Source organism: Physeter macrocephalus, chromosome 3 (genome assembly GCF_002837175.3).
Source record: "Physeter macrocephalus isolate SW-GA chromosome 3, ASM283717v5, whole genome shotgun sequence".
Lineage (NCBI taxonomy): Eukaryota > Metazoa > Chordata > Mammalia > Artiodactyla > Physeteridae > Physeter > Physeter macrocephalus.
The window spans coordinates 27293169-27308519 of NC_041216.1; the positions used below are offsets into that span (position 1 = coordinate 27293169).

General features: G+C 45.9%; 1 protein-coding gene across 3 annotated transcripts in view; it reads right to left on the reverse strand.

Annotated features, from left to right (window-relative positions):
* CAMTA1 (calmodulin binding transcription activator 1) overlaps positions 1-15351 on the reverse strand; it is a 913233-nt gene that overhangs the window by 812572 nt on the left and 85310 nt on the right. The window contains exon 4 of one of the 3 annotated variants that reach the window (XM_024125297.3): positions 12337-12434. The exons of the other annotated variants lie outside the window; for them this stretch is intronic. Coding sequence (XP_023981065.1) covers positions 12426-12434 — 9 coding nt within the window. The 3' untranslated portion in view covers positions 12337-12425. Of the gene's footprint in view, positions 1-12336; positions 12435-15351 lie in introns of those variants that run through there. 3 annotated transcript variants of the gene reach the window in all.

The following is a 15351-nucleotide window of genomic DNA, read 5'->3' on the forward strand; positions in this document are numbered from 1 at the left end:
CAATGATTTTAAAAAGCTAATCCTTTGGTTCTATAACATAACGTGTTATAATTTACAGGTGGCATCATAAAATAGTTCTTCTTTTGCTGGGATACATTCCAGTCCATTCGTCATAAAGATCTGTGTGTAAAGGAGTGACTTTATAAGTAAAATACCACTTACTGGGGAGGAAAACCTCAAAACAAATGGCAATTAAGCCATTAATGTTCTTTTAATTTCTTGCTTAATTTTCAGCTCTTGGTATTCATTTCCCCATCAGATGGAAACATTATAATTAGAATAAAGAGAGTTTAAGAAAACTTATATAATCAGTAAGCTTTCATTATTACTAAATTGTGTTTACTGAGTTTTTTCTTTCGTGTGACTGCAATGGGCGAGAAGGCCATCACACTTAAAAGATAAACTTAAAATATAAAAGTGCACAGTCAGGGGCCAGGCGGATTCTCTGTGATACTGAGGGCGTTACTGAAGTTGGGATGCTGAAAACACAGACTACCTAGGTAGACCCCGCTTTCTCGTGATGTCAGCTCACACGAAATCAACAAGCAATGACTCCCTCAACACGAAGTCATCCAAGGGCGTATGGTTCACAAATGCATGGCTCAAAGTGGGCTCCCCCTAATTTGGGGGCTGATAGGACTTTTGAGGATTTGGGGGTTAATCGTAATACAGAAAACAAATTAAAGGGAACCTAAAGTAATTTAAACTTGATAAAGGGACAGAATCAGGGTAGCCATTTACCTTTTCCCTGGGGGTTCATTATTGGTATGGGAAGTAGTAAGAGCGTGTGTGCCGCCGAGGTGTCCTGTTCACTCTTTCCAAACAGTTCACTTTCCCTAGCCTACAAGGCTAAAAAAATAGCTTTCCGACCTCACCTTCAATGTTGATTAACCTTTAAAGACACATCGTGGATCAAAGCCTACACACACACACACACACACACTCACACTCGCACACGCACACACACTCACACACGCGCACACGCACACACACACACGCACACACACACACAGTCACACACACTCGCACACTCACACGCACACACACACACTCTCTCTCACACACACACACACGCACACGCACACACGCACGCGCACACGCACACACGCGCACACACACACACTCGCACACACACACAAGCACACACACTCACACACGCACACGCACACACACACAGGCATACCTCGTTTTATTGCGCCTCACAATATCGCGTTTTTGACAAACTGGAAGGTTGGTGGCAGCCCTGTAACAAGCAAGTCTATAAGCACCATTTTTCCAACAGCATTTGCCTACTTCATGTCTCTGTGTCACATTTTGGTAACTCCTGCAATATTTCAAACTTTTCCATTATTATTCTACAATCTTTGATACTCTTGCAAAAAGATTACGACTCGCTGAAGGCTTGATGATGGTTAACATTTTCTAGCAATAAAATATGTTTTTAATTAAAGTATGTACCTTGTTTTTTAGACATAATGCTATTATTGCACACTTAACAGAGTACAGCATAGTGTAAACATAACTTTTGAATGCACTGGGAAACCAAAAAAATTCATGTGACTCTCTTTACTGCATTATTTAATTTATTGCAGTGGTCTGGAACCAAACCCGCAGTATCTCTCACGTCTGCCTGTACACATACACACACACACACACGTATGTCAAGCCTTTGCATAATAAAAGGCTGACCATGCCTGCCTTTTAAAAGCATCAGAGGGCAGGCAGGTTCTGTATACTGTATTACATGGGACTGCCTCAAAGCTACTAAACGTGGGCTTCCGCAGGGATTCAAACACATTTAGGATTGTTAAATACAATTAATAGAATTTGAGGAATTTGAAGATTATGCCAAAATAAAGATAGGAATCTAAAGATATGACAAAATAAAGATAAGAATCTAAAGGATAAAAGTAAAAACCCCGGTGAAAAGTTGCCATCTGGGGGCGATCCTGCAAAATTATCGCCTTGTGTTCTGATGTTTTCTGTGACTCAGACATCTTGCCTCGAACCCCTAATTCCAAGGAGTTACCACTCGGATCTGACTTGAGGCAAGAACAACCCCCCAGAACCTCACAGATGCTTTGAGAAATGTAACGGGATCAGGGGCAGAAAGGCTCCTTGGTGGGTAGAAAGTTAGAGCAGAGGCCACTGAAGCAGCAACCCTACCAACAGCCCCGGTCTCCCTCTCCTGCCTTTCCGACCCTGCTCGTCTCATAAGAATCATAAGTGGTTTCAGATCCACACAGACAATCCTTCACAAACCGTGGTCTCCCTGTTCTTTGACCCAATCCCCACCCAGTACCCTTGGACTGTATTTCCACGATCATTCCCAAGACCTACGCTGTCCAGTATGGTAGCCACAAGCCACGTGTGGCTATTGAAATGTGCCTAGTCTGAACTAAGATGCTTTGGAAGCATAAAATCCATATCAAATGTCAAAGATGTAGTACAAAATAAAGGTAAAATATCTCAACAATTTTTGTATTGATTACATGTTCACATAATACATGGGGCTAAATAAAATATATTATTAAAATTAATTTCGTTTGTTTATACTTTTTAAAAATACGGGTCCTAGAACATTACAAATTACACCTGCGGCTCACATTATATTTCTACTGGACAGCACGGCCCTAGACCTTTCTGTTAACCGTAACTGCACCCCCTGGTAATACCGGATTCAAGCACCCCACTCTCTGACTGTCCCTACGCCAACAACTCCATGGCCCTGCTCCTTGAGTGCAGCGACCCCAGGGCTTCCTGTTGCCCCTCGTCTCCCTCGGGCTCCACTTTGGCTCCCGGCCAGGCCCATCGTCACGTCAGCGCTCAGCTCCCTTGCCCCTCCCTCCCTTCCCAGCACTTCCCTGGCAAAACCCCCATCCCAGGTTAAATCCAACTCTCTGCCCTCTCCTGGCCCGCGCTGGGGCAGCAGCAAATACAACTCCTTGAAAGCACCTGCTCCGCTTCCTCTCCTCGCATTTTTGCTTGAACCAGCTGGAGTCGGTGACGTCCTCCCCATTGCACTCATCCGGCTCTTATCAAAGTCACCAATGACCTCCACGCCGCCAGATCCAGGGTCAGTTCTCTGCCTGTATCTTACCTGACGTTTAGCAACACTTGACCACAGACGATCACGCTCTCTGCTTTGAAACACGTTCCTTCAGGACACCCCGCTCTCCCCGGTTTCCTTCCCTGGTGTTCCTTCTCATCTCCTTCGCTTCCTTCTCACCCCTCCTCTTATAACTAGGTACCTCCCGTGCTCTGTGTCTGAACGTCTCCATCCATCCACACCCACTACTGATTTCATCTATCCCAGAGCTTTAAGAACCTTCGAAACGCTGACAACACTGAAGACTCTGGCTCAAGGTTAGGCCCCTCCTCTAAACTGTGACTGCCCACTGGACACCTCCACGTGGCATCACGAAGTTAACACAGCCAAGAGCTTTCTCCTCACCCATCTCCCCAGCCTCCTGCTCCCACCATCCTCCCCATCTCGGTGAATGGGAACTGCATTTACAGTTGCTCGGTGCAAAAACACTGGCATCACCCCCAACTCCTCATGTCTGCAGAGAGCCAATCAGCTCTCCCTTTGAAACACATCCAGTGTCTGACCACTTCCTGCTGCTCTGGTCCAAGCCACCACCGGCCCCTCTAAGAGTCTCCTCACTGGTCTCCCTGACTCCATCCCTATCCCCCTAAACCAGGAATCAGCAAACTTTTTCTTAAAGAGCCAGACAGTAAATACTGTAGACTCTGTGGGCCAGATGGTCTCTGCTGCAGCTACTCAACTTGGCTGTTGCAGCTTGAAAGCAGCCTCAGACAATACGCAGACAAATGAGCATGGCCCTGTGCAAATAAAACTGGAACTTAAACGGACACGGAAATCTGGACTTCATGTAAGTTTCATGTGCCACAAAACATTACTATTCACCTTACTTTTTCAGCCATCTAAAAATGTGAAAAGCATTCTTAGTTTGCTGGCTGCACGAAATCAGGTGGCAGGCTGGATTTGGCCCTCAGGCCTACACGGTATTGACGACCCCTGCCCTAGACTACTCTCTGCACGGCATTCAAAGTGATCCTGTTCATCATGTTGTCTTCCTGCTCAAACGTTCTTGGATGGCTCCCCTTCTCATTCAGTAAAATCAAAGACCTTCCCACGCCCCATAAGGCCCCACGGGGTCTCGCTCCTGACCGCCTGATCCGCTGCTGTCCGCTGTGCTCACTCAACGCGGCCGTGGCAGCCTCCCTGCTTCTCTGCGGCCATTGCCAAGCCCACACCCACCCTGGGGCCTCTGCCTTTGCTGTTCCCTCTGCTTGGAATACTCTTAGCCCAGATATCTACATGCATCAATGTGTCACTTCCTTCAAATCACCTGAGGAGAGACACCTGCTCCAGCCATGCCAGCCAAAGCGGCACGCGCACGCACTCCAACATCCAGGGACCCTCAAAGCGGTTCACCTTGCTTCGTTGTTCTGCGTCACACTTACTGTCGTATGATGTTTCTTTATGATATTTATTTAGGTAGAAATAAACCGATCAGGCAGTTTTTTTAACAGGGAGACAAAATAGCATGGTGTTTAAGAGCATGAAATCTGGAGGCAGATTACCTGCGTTGGAATGCCAACAGCACCATGTACTAGCTGTGTGACACCGAGCGAGTTATTTTTACCTCTCTGTAGCTCAGTTTCCTCCTCTGTGAAATGGGGACAGTAACAGCGCCTACCTCCTCAGTGTTCTGAGGGCTGATGAGGTAACAGATGTAACTGGCACATGTAATCACTCAGTTAGTGTTACCTCCTTTTTGTTTATGTTTACTGACCCTTCCCAGAAAATAGGCTCTTTGTGAGAGAAATGGCCTTGTTTTGTTTACTGCTTTACTCCGGGCACCTAGGACAGTGCCTGGTACTGGGCATTCCATAAATACTTATTGAATGAATGCATAAACCTTTGAATTTAAGTCCCTCTCGGAGAGGGCAGGACACTCCCCCACCCCCAGCACCACACAGATACCAGGAAGGGCAAAGCTTTCTTAAAACCCACCGCAGAAAGAGAAATAAAAATCTGACTATTCCAGGTGGGTTTGCTGACGTTTCTCTCTGTGGAGAAACCTTGAAGCGAGCCATAACCGCCATGCTCCGAGAAGCACCAGTGTCACTTCCTAAGGAGCCTTCTACAATCTCAAACTGTGCTGCGGCCTCAGAGGTCAAGTGTTCAGGTCTCTAACCAGATTAGAGAAGAAACAGATTCCATAGTCAGGTTCAAATTCCGCATGCAAAATGCCAACCCAGTAGCACAGTTCTGTACAGGCCTGACCAAATTTCCTGGCTACAAGCACAAAAGACTGCTTACTCAAAGTAGCTGACATTTAATTGACTTCTAAAAACAAAGACCACCTCGTCAAATAAAAGTCTTTCCCGAGCAAAAAGGTGGTAAAAACATTTCCATCCACCCGTCATACACAGTCAGTCACTCACAGCCATCACAGTACTACGGATTGGGCCACTCTCCTAAGAGGACTGAGTTTTGATTTATAAATGGTATTAACATGAGCTAAAGTACTTCCGAGTTCTTCCATTCTGGGGACGAGTCTTTAATGTGAAGATACTGATACATGTCCTGTTGTCACACGGGCTCTTCTTCCAGTGAGAACCCCCTACTTCCTTTGAAAGAAACAGGAACGACAGGGTCACACAGCATTAAGCAAAGCAGGCAACTGCCCTCCTGACCCTCTAAGATGTTTCCCTGTGAAATAAGGAACATCTTCAGTATTGGTTCTACCAAGTGGGAAACAAATGAGTGAGACGTAGGTGGTAAAAACACACCTATAGGGCTTCCCCGGTGGCGCAGTGGTTGAGAATCCGCCCGCCAATGCAGGGGACACGGGTTCGAGCCCTGGTCCGGGAAGATCCCACATCCCATGGAGCAACTAAGCCCATGCGCCACAACTACTGAGCCTGCACTCTAGAGCCCGCGAGCCACAACTACTGAAGCCCACAAGCCACAACTACTGAAGCCCACGCGCCTAGAGCCTATGCTCCGCAACAAGAGAAGCCACAACAATGAGAAGCCCGAGCACCGCAACAAAGAGTAACCCCGGCTCGCCGCAACTAGAGAAAGCCCGCGTGCAGCAACAAAGACCCAACACAGCCAAAAATAAATAAATAAATTTTTTTTAAAAACCAACAAAACAAAACAAAAACACCTATATCCATTAGTAGAGAATTCAGGTGTATAAGTGCCTCCCTGCGCTGAATGCCACAAAACCGTGTGCCTGGATAAGTAAAAGACTCTGAGGAAGGGTAAGAAATTGGGGGTCAAGGAGGGGATGAACCCCAAGAGGTCAAAGCGAACTGCCTGCCCCCTGCCTGCACGGCTCTGGCCTCCTGCTGACGGGGACACAGAGGAGCAAATGGCCAGGGTCACTGGGGGCAGGTTTTTTCCCAGAAATAATAAGACCTGAGATTTGTCTTTCCCTGGTTTCCCAGTGATGGTTTCGTTTTTTCATTCTGCAGTTGGCTGGTCACTCGGGTCACCCGTGACACAGCACAGAGGACACACATGAGGCAGGCAGCACCCGTCCCATCTCAGTCCTGCACTGCTGCACGGGGGCAAGAACCTGAAAAGTCAGGATGATGCGCTCTAATTTAATGCTGTATTTAGCTGATGATCCTAAATAACACTTTGTCAGCTTTTGTGATCTAGCACAAAACCACATGCCTTGCGATGTACCAGCTGGGCTCTGGTAATGCCCTTGACTTGAGGCTTAAAAGCTTTGGCTGGGACATAACTTTGATGTATTGAATTTCCATTTCAAACTGCGATGATTATCCCTGGCTTTGGCATCGCACAGAGTGCTACCAAAATTAGATTATGGCTAGTTAATAAGACTACCTCTCCCCTCTGGTCCACTTCTGGGAGCAGCACTGCTACTCTCTGCTTTGCTTGTTTGCAAGATCAAAAAGCCATGGCTGTTTAGTTTACAGGATGCGGGGATAAGAACCATCTGCCTGGTCTGGTGTTTCTTTAATTAAAACTTTAATTACAGATATATCTCTGCACAGATACGTGAAGTCTATCAGCTCCTGTTCTTAATTACCTGTGCTAATGACAGCTGAAAGGAAAGTGAACGTTTGCTGGGTGTCTCCTACGTGCCAGCACTTGTGCCAGATGCCGTAAAACATGCCAGAGCAGGTAAGAGAAACCCAGAGTCAAACGGCCGCCAACAACTTGCCACCCTCCCTGCCAGTCCTCTCCCCATTGCTACGGAAGAAGGAGAAATGTCCTTCGGGCTTCTCCCAGGGGAAAATGAGGGGCAGAGAGGGGTGAAATACTCCAAAGGATCAGTAAGAAGAGAGAGGAGAACTCGGCATCACAGGCTGACCAATATCCACATTCTGTGCGGGCACATGTGCCTATCACATGGTATATTTCTGAACCCACCTAGAGACACATGTGGAAAGGGGAAAGTCTGGTCTAAATCCTATGATTCGGAGGCAAGTCACCTGGTGCCACGGTAACCAGGGCCACCGTTTCCCAGGGAGATAACACCCACAAATGAGAACAATCAGGAGATGCTTCCCGTTTGCTCCTGACTGTGCAATGATCCTGCTGCCGCCTTGCCCTTCAGTCACCCCCCTGCTGGCGAGGGCAGATTTTCACTGAAGAATGACAAAAAATATCTTTTCACACTTGGACCATGTTTCTTGGTCTCCTACTGCCTCCAGAGGGGTTAAACGCCATCAGAACTGCCCCCCAAGGGGCCTGCTCAGCGCAGGGGCCCCTCCTGCCCACCACCCTACCCACCAGGGCTGGGCATTTCTCCGTCATCCCCCGGGGCACGCAGGTCACCGCGCACAGCCACAGGGCATCCACGCGCCCCGGCACTGGCTCTGCTCCCCTCCCCGGGCAGCAAGTCTGGACTGGCTGAGGGCCTCCGGGAAGGGCTCGCCCTCTCAGGAACGGCTCCTCGTCACCAAAATGGGGGGCCTGACCCATGACCTCAGACCTTCAGCAGCAAATACACTAAAAGCTGGATGCAAGTGCCTCTAGAAGGGTCAAGTCCATCATTGTCCGGCACTCTGTCCTAGTTAGTGATGGCGTTTCTCAAACTGTCACGCCAGATTATCTAAATTTTCAAGATAAAGCACCCAACTTAAGGTTGATGATCACAAACAAAATCTGACAACTTTCAGGGTGACCCAGGGTAGCGCCTTCACCTCTGAAAGATCCCAGGACATACCGAGACGCGTCAACTGCTAGGAACACCCGCGATGTGCCCGGCCCCTTTGCAGGATTTCAAGTATTTACAGTCTGATGACAGATACACTCAGAAGCATCTGGCAGACGATGGAGAAAAAGAGAAACAGAGGAAAGATAAGAGAGGGAAGGGCTGGGGAGGAGAGGAAAGGAGGGCTGTAAAAAATAAATGCACCCAAGTGGGGCAGGGAAAAGAAAGTGAAAAGGTGAAGGAGAAAGGAGACAGCCCACTGCTTCCTTTCGCCCCATGAGCGATCTAAAACCTGGTTTTTGTGATGGTCAGATGCCCGCTTCCAGAAGACTACATCCTACCGAAAGGACAGCTGGGACTCGTCCCACAAAAAGGCTGCTGGCTGCTGGCGGGTGCACCACCAAACTGGCCCACAAAGGCCCACTGTAGCTTACAGTGCAGCTAACTAGAGAATTAACAGCACTGGCCCGTGTTCTGGAAGCATGGGTCCACACATGCACAGATTAGTGATAGTTTTTTCTTAGTTACAAATAACATAAACATCCTGCATCTTTGTGCTGTTGATCAATGGTTCTCTACTAGAACAGGCAGCTCAGAGTCTGGGATGGGGCCAGTGCTCCACATTTTAAAGCTGTACAAGGGATCCTGGGTGTGCAGCCAAGAGCAAGGAAGCCGCTGCTACGCAGCCCCTCAAGGCGCCACGCGAATGGCGGGGCCTTCCTGGTGATGCGGGTGGTGGGGTGCTGGAGGCCTCACTAAGTAAGTCTGGGGCACTGACGGATGAGGGACACAAATGCATGCGGAGGAGGCCCCTGCAACCAAACGGCAGAATCTCTTGTCAGGGGTGCAGCCAGGTTTGCCGGCAAACACAAGGCAGCAGGTACCAGAAGGGCAGAACCTGGATTCAAGTCCCAGTTTTGCGATCTACTAGGGGTGTGACCCTGCACGAGTTTATTCAACCTACCTGAGGGTCGGTGTTCTCAGGTGCAAAACAGGGTTAACAGACACCACCGACCTCATAGATAAATGTACACAATTATGTGGAAACGCCTGGGAATATGTGACATACAGCAGTGACTTTCTTCCCCCTTATTCTACTGAGGAAGAAGCAGTGAAGCCTCCTACAGCGAGGTAAAAATCTCTCAACACATAAATGCTTTCTGACTCCGCGAAAGCTCACTAGACAGCTGACTGAAGCCGAGAGAATGAGTAAGTGCTGACTAAGTAAAGGATGGGGTCTCTCCCACGGGTCTTTCCTGTGTCTCCATAGCCAAAAATAGCTAAAACAAAAGAACCTATCAACAAAGGGCCAATCAGCTCTTAATTATCTAAACTTTTCTCCCTAAAAGGTTAGGAGCCCAGATTTAACTTGCAGCACCTGACCTTGCACTGTTTTAGAGGTGCCTGATTCCCATAAACTATCCAGTGCCTCTGCCTGTAAGCACGCCTGGGCCTCCAAGACAATAGTAGAATACTAACAGGGACACTCTTTCAAGTTCAGTTTTCTGCAAGGTGTAGAAAATTCCATTTCACGGGAACTCCCACGCTGCCTGGGTTTCTCCTGGCGCGCGGGATCGGGCCCAGATGCCACGGCCATGGCCACGCTGCCTGCCGGCTGCTGCTCTAAGTACACACTTCACATACAGCAGCTCACCTAGGACTCCTCATGACCCTCTGAGTAGGTAGTGTTATTATCAACCCCACTTTAAAGAGGAGGAAGCTGCGGCACAGAGGGGTTAGATAACTGTCTCGATCCGACCGCCTGCAGAGGGCCGAGGTGGGATGCGACGCGAGGCAGCCTGGCCTCAGCGCCCACGCTCCCGGCCGCTCCCCAGAGGATGCGCTACAGCAGCCTCTCAGCATGCAGACTGCCGCTGCTGAGAGCACAGCCCTCGCAGGAGGTTTACTTTCAAAGGCACCTTTCTTCTGGGTTCCCAGGGTGTCCGTCACGCATTTTCATTTATCCTGCCAACAACCCTAAAGAGCAAGTAGGAGACATACAATATCTACGTTTCACACAGGATAAAATGAAGTCGAATCAGTGAAATGTTCTACACACTCCTGCACGTTAAGTAGAACAACTGATTTCACTGTTTTCAACCCTAACGTGGAAGTCTCTTGAAGTCTTGCTATTTGAGTTTCTGAGTTTTGTGTGTCGCTACCTCACAAGATACCCCTGGCACATCCAGAGACCCGGCTGGTCCAAAGCAGGTTTTCTGACTCTCTGCCTAGGGTTTTCTCACTCAATCATGCTCACAGAAACTACATCCATGTGGCTTCCAACTCACTAGAATTCCTAAATACTAACCAAATAAGCACTGCTCATTGAAAATAGGTAATGAATGTGTCCGTATACCAGCTCTCTTCGATGTAATTGCAAAATAAAATTATCACAATAAAAACATTTCTCTTGGGTGCCTATTAATATCTCCTTAGCTCCTACTGGACTTATGAATAAAGTATTTGACTGTCTCTAGAGGACCTAGGAGCCTTCAGGGAGATGTCAAGAGGCCCTGATTCTGTCAACAGGGAGCTTGTGACTCTCATCAGCTAGCTCCCCCTGAGGGGTCGGGCAGGTATAGGGCTGCTTAAGCAAGAGGAGTGGAGCAGACCGCAACTCACAGCCCCTTCCAGCCCTGTGACGCCTGTTCAATAAACTCCAAGCTACACATTATTCTTCTGGTGCTAGAAGGATACGGAATACATTCCTATGCAACTCTGAAAGCATTATCATAAAAAAAAAAATCATCTTAAAATGCAAGGTTGGATAAATAAATGCTCCTAACTTCTGGAACATTCATTCCATGTGCTTTCTGGCTTTGTAATCATGGGATGTTTTACCTACTCATACTTCTCAGCTCTGATATTTTGCAATTCTGTGAAAAGATACCCAACAGGCCAAAGGCAATTTCCCAGGTATGTAAGTATAACAGACAAAGACAAGCTAGTAAGCCTGAAGAAGTGTTCCTAAGAGTTCCAATCTCCACTGAGCAGCTCACTACAACTAATTTTAATTTGTGGTTCTAATGAATGACATAAACTTTTATAGGTACCAACAAAGCTCAGAGAGGACTTAAATCCATTTCAGTGCTCATTTAGCAGCTTCAGCTGTGTGCAATTAAAGCATCGGCATTAAATGTTGGAGAATAAAATAATGAGACACTTAAAAAATAATCTGTGCTTCAGCAGGCCATGCTAGGAGATTTCACATGATTTTTTTTTTTTAAAGAACATGATTTCTCAGGAATATCTTGTCAGTTCCAAGAATTAACTCAAGTTTCATTTTTTAGATTTCAGGTTTTTTGCTTTTGAATAAGAATTTTTTGAAAAGTGGAATACAATTAAAAATGCATTGTCTGAAAAACAGTCATGAAACAGCATACGGCATAAAGCAATCTGGTATATGGACCATCACAGCTGACTGACCAGGTTTCAGCAGAGACAAAAGGCCACTTTTGATCAGGTTAAAAATGTTGCTCGTTCTTAACTTATACCTCAAGTAAAGAATAAAATACTGAAGGAGGGGGAAAGGTGAATTTTGGAAATGAGACAACGTTCTTATCTTCCAGCCCGTACATGGAATTAAAGGGCTAAACTTTTCCTCCCACCAGCACTTGAAAATATAAAACGTAATGTGAGGTTGTAGAATGTGGCAGCTGAGACCGGTAAGTTCAAGTTGCCACTATTTCTGAAAGATGAGTTAATCTGCAAAGGAAGGGGTGTGTGGTGATCGTGAGGGGGTGTGTGTGTGAGAAGGGACGGGGCAGGGGCATGGGGGGTGGGGGTGGGGGCTCTGGGTGTCCGCTGTGTATGCGAGTTATGTGTGAACACCAAGTTCATTTGGCTATTGCAAAACATGAATAGAAGAGGAAATGTACTGCATGGGGAAATGCACTCATTAAACTTAAATTTTAAAAGGATGAAAACACAGATTACACTTTATTTTTAAAACTGAAATGAATTTTAATACAGAAAATGAAGACAGCATTTTGCAAATTTATCGCTCAAAGGGGTATCTCTATTTGAGGAAATCAGCGTGTTACACTTTGAGAGATGAAATGTTACAGCTTGTACACCAAAATCAAAAAATGAAATTAAATTAAAAAATGAAATGGTTACCAAGGTAATGCAGGTCAGGGGATCAAAGGTGAAGGGTCACACATTATTAAAAAGAAATCCAAAAGGACGGCTGCATCATGATCTCTGCAAAACAAAGGAGCTCCAGTAAGTAAAACTAATATCTCCGAGAATTTAAAATCAAGTTCTTGAAAAGAAGACTCCCCTGTAATTGAACACAGTCATTCCTGATTCCGTGTAGAGCCATTTTTATTTAGGTACAACACCAAATTTTAATTACCTTTTTGTAAAAATTTAACCATTCAGTCATATTAAAACCCCAAATATCCCCCATTATAAGTGACTAAGAAGTGCTGACAATTCCACTGGACCCCACACCCTGTTTTCTGGAAATGACAGTGATTGTTAAGTTGCCAACATATCAGAAATCTAATTTGGTCACAGCGTGGTGAGTTCTTTTCCTCTCCTCAAAGAATGAGTTCCAAAATTGAGTTTTTGCAAATTTGTTTCATTTGAAGTAGCTGCATAAAATTTCCATTATTGGAACATTTAGTATAACAATGTTCTAGAAGACAGCAATAAAGTGATACATGATAAAATAAACTGTGTAACTATATCTATTAAGATCTGTTCTCACATTCAACTCTCACTGCGGGGTGCGGGGTGGGGAGCGGGACACGACATTTTAAGCAAAATGACCTGCTGTCTCCACTGGAGTTAAACAGAATTAATAGAAGCTTGACACCAGCAACATCTTGACAACAGAAAAAGAGTATGTGACAGTTTAGGCCTCAATTTCCTGTTATTATTTACTCATCTCCCTCATGAACAAACTAAAAAGGACATTAATAAACCTTAAAAGGACAGAAAGAGCTAAGGTTTTGTTTTGCATCACGTGGCCACCACGGATATCATGACAAACATACTTATTAACCTTGCGGCAATAGCAAGCATAATGATTAGGAGTTACAGTAAATAATTTCCATATTCCTTTCACTAGTGAATAAAATGACTACTATTAGTGATCCTTAGTCTCATCTCTAAAACTAAACTTGAGCAGGCTACACTTCCCTGATTTCAGGATCCAAGTCCCTTACTTGTTGCTGGACAGGCGACAGAAATAATGCCTCTCCATCCACGGGGGTAAACGGGAGCATCACCAGCAGCAAAGAGCTTTAGGTACCACTCCTCTTCTTCCAGTCTCCTAGTTTAGTTTCGATCTTACAATAGCTAACATTTGAGTTTACCTTGATAAAATCAAATTCCCAAAATACTTCCGTATTAAAATACAGACAACTGCCCCAGAGGATTTTATTAAGAGGAACAGAATACTCTTTCTGGTGGCTTAGAGCAGCCAATAAATAAACTCTATAAAGATTTTGTTCCCCCGATTAGGCTTTGTTAAACAATAACTTGCAGAGTAGAGAGAGCTTCATGCACTAGACACAAGTGTGTTAGCGCCTCAAGGCCACATTTCTAAAAAACGACTTTTTTTTAAGTTCCAGAGCTACTGAAAAGTAAACTAGCATTTCATTTATCTGGGATGCTCATCTCATGTAAAGTCTGTCACATACGTATTTGTTGCTGGGAGGCATGCAAGCAATTTTGAACACTATAGAAGGAATCGATACCCCATCAAAACAAGGCATATGTTGTTTTAGTAGCGCTGTTATTCAGACCACTTTAGCACGTTTGTAAGAAAAGGCAAGAAGCCAGTAAGTATACCATTAGCCAAGTTCTGTTTTATTAAAATATTTCCTATTAAAAATGAGAAAAAGTATATTCAGATCAAATATATGTACCCCTTCATTATCAAAACACATGTATTTATTTAAAAACTTCTTGACAACAAGAGAATACTTATAGATGCTTCTCGAAATTCTAAATCATTTCTAAAATTCACCGACTCAGAAAAATGTGTTAGCCCAAATTTTCTACTCGCTTAAGCCCTGCCAAAAGTTGCACACACCAGCCTATGCCAACACGATGTGATCCCCAAATATAAGGAACTGCTCTTTGAGGACCTGAAAGCATTACAACCAACCAAATTCCCACAAATAATTTCACGGAAATGAATATAATCTAAGTAATAAACGCAAAACAAACAGAACACTCCCCACCTAGGCACTTAGAAGTTCCAACAAACAATTTGAATAAATCTGTGCCAGTAATGATAACATTTTAGGTGATTTAAGAAAATCTGTAATAGGAAGGATTTCAGCTAACGTTTTCAAATGTGTTTGCTATTTGGGGTGGAAGAAGGGAAGGGCTACCAGGAAGGAGTTTTCCACGTCCCTAATATTCAAGGATCCTAGAATACAATTTAATAAGTAATAAGAGGGCTAGAAACAGCCAGGGGCCAGCACAACTGGGGAGCATGGATTCAGCCGCAACAACGAAGAGCTGAGGCCAGAGCCCCTTCGTGGAGGCAGGTATCTGGGACACACATCCTTCTTCCCACAGAAACAGTCTGACGCCTGCCTACTTAACCGGAAGTCTGTTGAAGCAACAGTTCTGCTCCAAATTCTAGAGGCTGTGGGACCTGAGGAGCTTTTTGTTTTTTCCCAAAGGACTGGCCCAGCTGAAATGTAGGAAACAGAACATTCTACTAGCCCCATTCCTGGGCCCCAGACAGAGCGCGTCAAGGGCTACGAATGAACTGGATTCATACATACCAATACATGCAAAGATTCAGGGTGTAGGTGGGGGGTGGGGGGGGGGGTGGGGGGGGTTCTTTAACCCAAAACAAATCCTAAGTGGCAGAACTATAGCACTTTTTCATTAAGGGGTAGAGAAGGAGAGTCCTCTTCCAAATGACAAGCAGTAACTGAACTAACAGGGAATGCTCAAAAATCCCACTAACGGGGCTTCCCTGGTGGCACAGTGGTTGGGAGTCCGCCTGCTGATGCAGGGGACGCGGGTTCGTGCCCCGGTCCGGGAGGATCCCACATGCCGCGGGGCGGCTGGGCCCGTGAGCCACGGCCGCTGAGCCTGCGCGTCCGGAGCCTGTGCTCCGCAACGGGAGAGGCCGCAACGGTGAGAG